Source organism: Ursus maritimus, unplaced genomic scaffold, assembly GCF_017311325.1.
Source record: "Ursus maritimus isolate PB19 unplaced genomic scaffold, ASM1731132v1 scaffold_2, whole genome shotgun sequence".
NCBI classification, from domain to species: domain Eukaryota; kingdom Metazoa; phylum Chordata; class Mammalia; order Carnivora; family Ursidae; genus Ursus; species Ursus maritimus.
In genome coordinates, this window is record NW_024424452.1 from 30,057,018 (window position 1) to 30,066,384 (window position 9,367).

At 49.5% G+C, this 9,367-nt stretch overlaps 1 protein-coding gene across 1 annotated transcript; it reads right to left on the minus strand.

The window, feature by feature from the left end:
• Nucleotides 1-1,958: 1,958 nt before the first annotated feature.
• RMI2 (RecQ mediated genome instability 2) lies at nt 1,959-5,936 on the minus strand. Its single transcript, XM_040636565.1, has 2 exons — nt 5,624-5,936; nt 1,959-3,172 (listed from the first exon to the last, which is right to left on the minus strand). Exons 1-2 carry the CDS (start codon nt 5,934-5,936, stop codon nt 3,024-3,026), a joined length of 462 nt encoding a protein of 153 aa, XP_040492499.1. The 3' UTR covers nt 1,959-3,023.
• Between the last annotated feature and the right edge of the window lie 3,431 nt (nt 5,937-9,367).

A 9,367-nucleotide genomic window follows, 5' to 3' on the forward strand; every position in this document is an offset into this window, starting at 1 on the left:
TTTCTGTAGATCTAAAATTATTCTTAAAAAAAAATGTTCTTTCCAAGGCAGTCGGTGCCTGTAAGAACTCACTCCTCCTCCCAGAAACAATCACTTGGTGCCTGCCTGCCGTGTGCCAGGGGCACGTCCAAGAGACTCACGTGCGTCCTCGTTTATCCCTCATGTCGGTGCTGGGAGCTGGGGAAAGTCCGCAGTTTTAGGAGATGAGGAAAAGTAAAGCACAGAGATGTTAATTAACTTGCTCACAGTCGCACAGCAAGTTTAACAACGCATGAAAGGCTCACGTTCAGGTCCACCCGCTGCAAGGTTCCTGAAAGCTCGGCAACGTTGCCTGAAAAATCCCCAAACGCTGAACAGAAGCTGGCTCGAAACCACGCTTCAAGCAGTTCACAAACCCAGATCAGTACTAAAAACAGCATGCGCTTTCCAATTTGCCTTACCTTTAGAAGTTTAAAAACATAAAATAAAATAGAACTGGAATCAGGAAAAAAAAGAAAAACCTAGTAAATCCAAAACACCAGACGCTGGTGAGGATACAGGAGAACGAGGACTCTCGCACGCGGCTGATGGGAGAGCAGAGAGGTGCAGCCATTCCAGACGACAGTGCTAAAGACTGGGCATGTGACCCCTCTGCCACATTCCCAAGTTGAAACCTAGCCCCCAGTGTGATGGTGTTTGGAGGTGGGGCCTTTGGGGGGTGATTAGGTCATGAGAATGGAGCCCCCATGGGTGAGACCAGCACCCATAAAAGAGGCCCCAGAGTGCTCCCTCGCCCCTTCCACTATGTGAGGACAGCCATCTATGGACAGGAAGAGGCACCCTGAATCTGCTGGCATTGTGGGCTTCCCAAAGCTTCCAGAACTGTGAAAAATAAAAGTCAGTGGTTTTTAAGCCCCAACCCCCAGTCTGTGGCGTCTCATGAGAGCAGCCTGAATGGACTGAGACCGTTTGGCAGTTTCTCCCAAAAGCTAACACAGGCTTATGCATGACCACTGGGAATGCTCCCAGGCATTTAGCTCACAGAAATGAAAACTTGTGTCCACACAAAACCTGCACATGAATATTTCTATCAGCTCTATTAATAACCGGCAAAAATTGGAATCAAACAAATGTCTTTCAATAGATAAATCAACAAACTAGGGTATGTCAATACAATGGAGTAGTATTCAGCTATAAGAAGAAATGAGCAATCAAGTTACAAAAACACACAGAGGAACCTCAGATGAAAGCAGCCAGTCTGAAAAGGCTACACATGGTAAGATTCCAACTATGGGACATTCTGGAAAAGGCAAACTAAGGAGATAGTAGAAAGATCAGCGGTTGCCAGGGATTGAGGGAGAGGGAGGAGTCAACAGGTGGAGCACAGAGGATTTTCAGGGTGGTGATACGATTATGTATGACCCTATCATGGTGGATACATGATATTATGTCTTTGAAAAACATGCAGAATTGTGGATCACAAAACAAAAACCCTAATGAAAACTGTAGACTTTAGTGACCCTTTATCAAAGTGGCTCCTCGATTATAACAGATGTACCACACCAGTGCAAGGTATTAACAACAGAACCTGAGGGATGCGGCATGTGGGAACTCTGTACTTTCTTTTTTCTATAAACCTAAAGCTACTCTAAAAAATAGTCTATTTTTTTAAAAGCAGGTGCAAGCCCAACGTGGGGCTCGAACTCATGACCCCGAGATTAAGAGTCCCATCCTCTACTGACTGAGCCACCCAGGTGCTTCCCAAATAGTCCATTTAAAAAAAGGGGGGGGGCACCGGGGGGGGGCTCAGTCAGTTAAGCATCTGCATTTGACTCGGGTCATGATCGCCAGGTCTTGGGATCGAATCCTACATCGGGCTCCCTGCTCAGTGGGGAGTCTGCTTCTCTCTCTACCCTTTCCCTGCTCATACTCTCTCTTCACTCTCCCTCAAATAAATAAATAAAAAATCTTAAAAAATATACAGCATATAAAATAATTTATTAGTGGTAGAAGATCAATAACCCAACAAAACTCTACAGCAACGTAGGAATATAATCTGACTCTCTTGACATTTACAATCTTGGGAAAAATAAGGCATGGGTAAGTTGCAGAGAGCAGAAACCCACACTGAATATAATTACAATAAAAAGTCATTCCATCCAGAAAATGTTAGAACTCTCAGATCCTTATGCTGCACCCCTTAGACAGTGCTATATGTCCATTATATTTCAATAACCCTGGGAGGAAAAAAAAAACCAAACCCTCTACCCCAGGACATTGCTCCCTCGCATCATCTCACCAGAAGTTAAAAGAGGCAGAAATTTAGTTAACGCCTAAAGTCATTCTCAGTCTTGATTTTAGTTTCAACAAGAAATATTTCTCAGTGTTTCAGCATCTCCAAGCGAGGAAGAATGGCAGGTGTTAACCCTCGGTACCTCCGGGAAATGGACCTTGACTGCTCGGAGGCCCCCGCAGCACACAGAGCTGGCTTTGGGCCGCTGGTGCCCGCAGCAGGAAAGCTCGGTTTGCAAGCTGGACACGGCAGTTGTTGATGGGAGCAGAGGCGGGCCATGATGTCATTCCCATTTCACGCAGTCTGTCTCCCGCCCACAACCACAGTTTAATCACCGCGGGCAAGGAGCGAGATTCAACTTCTGCATCATAAAAACAGGGTCCCGGCGGCAACGGAAAAAGTACCATCACTTATAAACTTGGAAAATGCAACATGAGATTTCTGCGTGCTTTAAAGAGCATTTACACACACAAACCAAAAGAAAACAAAACAAAACAAAAACAAAAACAGAGCACACATCTGCTTTTCATCTGCAAACAGTCGTCAAAGCAAGGGGCATCAAGGGCTGAGTTAAGTGGAGTGTCCTAGCGCTTAGAAACCCTACCTTCGGACTCCTTGGTCAACCAAAGCAAAAACTCTGGGAGAAACTTGTGAGAAATATATACAGAATGCTATCTGTGAAATCCACATGGTGTAAGGGCCTAAACTGTTTCAGGATTTCGGTTGTTATTAGCAAGGGTTCCAATGTCATCTAAGGAATATTCCTGTGTAAATCTTCCACTTCTAGTTCCCACATGCTTTCGTGGATGGGGTTATCAGAGAGGTCTGTCATCTTCACGGCCTGGAGGCATGGCTCGGGGCTGCACGCTTGCACCACTCCCATTACCATCACATACTTCCCTAGAAGAAGAAAAGCCCACGGTGATGTTCACATTGAGACAAAGACAAAAACAAAACAGAGACTCCATCCTTCAGAGCTTAACTTTATCAGAGAAACAAACCAGAGACTCAAAAAAAAAAAAAAAATGCAGAGAGTAGATACCAACATTTAACTTTGGCTTCTGGTTTAAAAATCATAAAACAAATTGCAGCAAGCTACCGTAATGCACAAAACAATCACGCCTAAGGAATGGAAGAGACTCACATCAGAGTAGGGTTGTAATTAGACTGTTCTAAGGCAGGAGCAAAACCCCCAAGCTTTTCTCTTATCTCTGTTTCTTGCCCAGCGCCACAGGGTATGTGTCTGATTTCTGTGCACAGGACCAGTCCTCTTTCTACAAAGACATCCCCTGATGGCCCCAGAGTAAATCCAACTTTCCCCTGATGCCAGAAGAACAGGGCAGGCCACGGCACCCGGCCATGTCACCCTGTTGTTCCAACTGCCTAGGACCAATCCCTGCCACCAGCCGGGCACATGCTAGCAAATCAACAAGAGAGCGGGCTGCCACTGGGATGATCTCATGACATATTAACCACGACTCTCTTCCCAGTCCCTTGGGGAAGTGGCTCTCCTTGAAAGCAAAACTTGGCCAGTCTTAACCACACAAAACTTAATTGTGTAAAAAACCCCAAACACAGCAGGAAGGGCAGGCACTCTGCCAGCCCCCCCTGCATGCCCCTGCGAGGCTGCTTTAATCACATTGCTTCTAATAGCAGGGCTGAGTTTGCACGCAGGCTCCCCGGGCTCTGGCTGAAGGAAGCCGGGCAAGCTGACACCTGCCTCCCTGGATTGCTACCCCTTGCACGATGCACGATGTAATTAGGTTCCTCTGAACCCACCTCCACCTTCTACTTGACCAAGTACCGTGGGGTTCCCTGGTGACAGGGGCTAGTTCTAAAACTACACTGAGCCAATACCTCCCGAATGACTCTCAAGTGCTGGTAGAGACAGAACCCTCAGAAAAAGAATGACTGAAGACCCAAGGAAGGACAAACAAGCCTAAGGAGATCCCACCCAGGGGAAGCTAACGGGAAATCTGCAAGAAGGCACACACAACTAGGGGAATGAGCTAGCTCGGTGGCATGAGCTCACTCCTCCGGCGATCAGACAGCCTGGTTAATAGGGTTCATTCTACCCACACCCTCCCTGCCCCCAGCAGTGTTTCCCCACTGTCTCCCTACTCCTTCCCCACCACGCCCCCTCCTTTCCATCAGGCCTTCCTCCGCTGGCCTGGACCTCCCCAATCATTTCCAGTTAGTCCGCCTCCAGCTGCTTCCTCTTCACAACTGTCTCCACCCTGCTGGTGCCGTGATTTTTCCCAAATGTAGCTCCGGCCTCCAGGTACTTGAATTTCTTATACTTTTCACATGTCATGAAATCATCCTCTGATTTTTAAAACCATTTGAAAATGTAAAAAAAAAAAAAAAAAAAGCTCAGGGGCCATTTGAAGAGGCAGCAGCCTGTGGTTTGCTGATTCGTGGGTGCTTCAAGTAATGCTACAGAGGAGAGGGCAGAGACAGGAGGCTGAAGGATGGGGCGAGGGGTGGGGCGAGAAGGGAACAGGAGCATAGTAACAACAGTCACGAAGTCTTGAACCCTCACTGTGAGCCGGGCAGTGTTAAGGCCATTTTTCTTTAATTGAAGCCACACGACAGGCCCCTTTGTGACCAAAACAGGACAGATCCAGAAAGGTTAAGGAAAGTGCTCCAGCCGACTCAGCTGGAAAGAACAGAGCCAGGAATTCAACCTAATGCTGAAGATACAGAGATCAGAAAGACAGTCCTGGTCCTCCAGGCTGCTGGCTCAAACCAAAGTTTCAGAACTTTGGTTCTCAAAGTGTGGCCCCAAGGCCACCCACATTAGCAACACCAGGGAGCTGGTTAGAAATGCAAATTCTCAGCCTCACCCAGACCTACAGAGACTCTGAGAGTGGAGACCAGATCTCTGAGTTGTTACAAGCCCTCAGGGTAAGTCTGAGCACCCTGCTGATTTAAGAGGCAAACATTTGAGAACTACAGTCCAAGGCAGTTCCAAGAAGGAGCGGTACCCGAGAGCTTTCCATTCCTAGAAGTCAGGGAAGGCTTCCAGGAGGAAGGCACACGCGAGTCTAGCCGTTACGGATGAACAGAGGCTTCCTGGTAACAGCGTTTTCCAAAATTTGATGGGAGAGGGGAAAAAATCCTCCGTGGGTAAGGGACTTGTTACGAATATTGATGTTGGGGGTTTCTCCACTGGAGACTTTCACCAGGGGAGCGCCTGGATCCTGCAGGGTCTAAGCGGGCTGCAGGGGAGGCTTATCAGCAGGTCAAACTGGGCGCGGGCGGGAAACAGGAAGGAAGGGTACCGCGGCAGGGGACTGGCCAGGCCCCGCCCCCCCGGCCGCCCACAACCAGGGTCAGTCCGGCCGTTACCTGGGACAAGGCAGGGCCGCCCGCGCGGCACCCGCTCCAGGCCGCACACTGAGAAGGCCCCGCTCGGGTCCCGCAGCCGCGCCTCGCCGCCATCCGCCGCCACCACCGTGCCCTGCATCCACACGGTCACCAGCTCCAGGGGCTCACGGCCCGCCGCCGCCCGCGACAGCCGCCACGCACCCGGGCTGCCCTCCGTGTCGCGCCGCAGCTGCTCCGCTAGGACCTTGAACGGCGGCGACCGCGGCAGCCGCACCGCCGCCGGGCCACCGCCAGGAGCCGCGTCCCCGGCCCCTGCAGCGGTCGCGGCCGCCATGCTGCCTCGCCTCCGTTTTCCCGCCAACTTTGATAGGCAGCGGGGCCCTGTCCGTGGCCACCAATCAGGGGCGCTCTGGCGGAACGGAGCAATGGTCGGCGTTGGGGGGCGGGGCTTCCCGGTTCAGCAGCTACGTCCAGCCTCCAGAAGTGCGCATGCGTACGTCAAGCAACTAATCGTTTTCCCAAGCAATGAATGATGGGTGAAGCGAATTACAAGAGAACACATAAATGAACGAGGGAGGGAAAGAACGTCTTGTTCAACACATCTCAAAATTTGATGTGCATGCAAGTCACCTGCAGAATGTGAGTATTCATCTTTACGTCGCCTTGCATGGTACAATTACGCTGAGGTTAATCAATACTAGTCACTACTGTAAGGTATAGTGGCGTGATGAGCCCATGTATTTTGGGAGTGATGAAGAACCGAATCAAGGGAGAAGGCTGGGATGAGGGACAGGGCCAGCTGGTAAAATTGCCCCTTTCATTACTATTTTTATTTGTTATATTTCTAAAACAAAATAATTTAAAACCTAAAATAAATTTTTTTCACAAAAGAAATGCACATTCATTGTAGAACGTTTAGAAAAGGAAATCTGAAATAAGAAGAAAATTATAAAAATCACTCAGAGATTTCCATTGTTAACTTTTGAGTGTATTAACATCCATATTTAAAAGAAATACATATATATCTTTGATATGCAAATAATGTTTTCTATATGTCTTCACTTAATAACATTTTCCCATAACAACAAATATCCTTCTGCTTCCTCTTGAACAACTGCATAATATTCCATTTGTCAGATCATCTGTTTAACCAGTATCCTATAGTTGAACATTAAGACCATTTCCAGTTTTTCGTTTTATAACATCACTACTGTGAACCTACTTGGACCTGAATCTTTGTACATATGTTTCAGATAAATGCCTAGAAATGGAACTTCTCCCTCAAAACTGTATGTCCCCAGTCAGCAAAATCCACAAATACTTAACCAGGCAAATCCTTACAGTCAACACCAGTCTTTAGGAGACTTTGTACTCCTAGAGCCTTTGGCAGTACAGAGGGTACTGCATACAGAGAGCGCACAGAGGGTATTCAGCAAGAGCCTGATCTTTATAAAGCAGTTAAGACATTGAGCCAGGTCCTGTCCTAAGAGCTTTGCAGGGAGTACTCTCCCACACCCCCAGATAAGGAAACAAGCTCATGAAAGCTAAGCAGCTTATCCTTGAGCTCTTTTGCAATAACCTCTATGGGGTCCTGGCCTCTACACCTCAGCCCTGAACTGTAGCATAATCAGGCTACTGGGTTGAGAATGGAGCAGGCACATTAACCAATAGAAAATCCAACCCTTTGGGGGCGCGTGGATGACTCAGTCAGTTAAGCGCCTGCCTTCGTCGCAGGTCCTGATCTCAGGTTCCTGGGTTTGAGCCCCACATTGGGCTCCCTGCTCAGCATGGAGTCTGCTTCCCCTCTCCCTCTGGCCCTCCCCCTGCTTGTTCTCTCTCTCTCTCTGTCAAATAAATAAATAAATAAAATCCTAAAAAAAAAAAAAAAGGAAGGGAGAGAGGGAGGGAGGGAGGGAGGAAGGAAGGAAGGAAGGAAGGGAGGGAGGAAGGGAGGGAGGGAGGGAGAATCCAACCCTTCGTATGTAGTGGGTCCCCACTGGCCTTTCCCTAGGCACATGAAGGCCAGAGAAGACAGGGAAGGGAGCTGGGATTAAGGCAGAGGCTCCCATGCCTCTTGTCTGAGCTTGGGAATTTCCCACTATTCTCCTGACCTTCAGATTTACACACACACACACACACACACACACACACACACACGTGAGACACACAGCCCTCAAGCTCCATGATCTTTCCAAAACACCGGGCTGAACATACCAGTGCCTGGTTTAACCCTCCTGATGGTGTGATCCATATGCCTGGAATATAAGCACCCTAGGGATAGAGGGACCTCCACTTGGAGAGCCCAGAGAGGAGAGAGGGGGCAGGAAGCATTGAGCAAAGCATTTCAGAAGGGCTGGGATGCAGAGTGCAAATGCAGGAGTGGGAATGAGACGAGGCTGTACCCACATAACCTCATTTCTTATCCCCATTTTTCAGGTGACAAGAAGGAGGTTCAGGCCAATGACAGGCCTGAGGCCAGATGGCCAGTGCGGGATAGAGCCAGGATTCAAATCCAAGTCCATCTGACCCCAAACTTTACGCTCTTGAACCACTCATGTTATCTCACTGAGCACACTCTTGCCCACCTTTGCTCATGCTGTTCTTGGCCTGACGTGCGCTCCCCCCAGTCTCTCCCAGCTGAAACCTGACTCAGTCACCAAGTGCCTGCCACCACCGAGACCGCTTCTGTTCAGGGAGACATTCTTGAGCTAATGATTCGAGCTGATCCTTCCCTTCCCGAGCAGTTTGCTGCCACCCCTAATCCAGGGTCTCTTCTGACACTTGACGCTGGGTACGTCTGTATTGTGGAAGCTGCCTGGGTGCCCTGGAGGCTGTCGAGCAGCATCTCTGGCCTCCACCCACTAGATGCCAGTAGCACCTTCCTGGAGTTGCGGCAACTGGAAATGGCTTCAGACATCGCCAGTGTCCCCGGGAGGCCTCAGTGCCCCCCAGGTGAGAGGCACTGTCTCATCTCCAATACTCACTTCACTCTGTCTTGAACCGTAAGCTCTGGAGAGTGTGTCCTTCTCAGCAGCTCCACCAGGCATCCAAGATCAGAGGCCAGCGGGGTCGGGCAGGGACTGCTCAGAGAACAGTAAGAAACGGGCCTTCGTGTGTCCCAGTAAACGGGCCGATCAGATTCAGCCCATGGCTGCCGCGCAGAAAGGTGGGCCCACAGTTGCCAGATTCGATTTCTCAAGACCTAATCTATCATCTCCACATTGAAAACAATGTTGGCAACATACTTAATCCTAAACAAACAAGTAAAAGCTGTCTGTGGGTGACTTTGGCCCAGGAGCAGCCAGTCTGCAAACTTGGTCTCTACAAGGCAAGCTCTTCTCCTAGTTTCCTGGGGAGCTCGTGTGTTAACTAATGTGCAGTTCCTTGGAACCTCCAGAAAAATATCTAAGGGGCAACCGAGTGTCACCAGCTCCCAGCGTTGCAAAATCGGCGTCTTCATTTCCCATCGTGAGCAGACCACCAGGGTCTGTGGACACACGCCGGGTGAGCCCCCCTCCATGCAAGATGATCTCCCTACCTACCTGCCACCCTCAGCCTGGGCCTGAAGCACCCCCCCTGGGCAAGCCTTCCTGGGCCCCAGCTTCCTAGCCAGATCAAAGACACTTGGTAGGGAGTTTCCTGCCACCTGAGGACAAAGGTGAGGCAGGGGATTTCCAGGCCTTGACCTCACATTCAACCTACCCATTCACCAGTTCTCAGGCAGATCAGGCCGAAATGCGTCCAGTTGCCAGGAACAGAGACTGA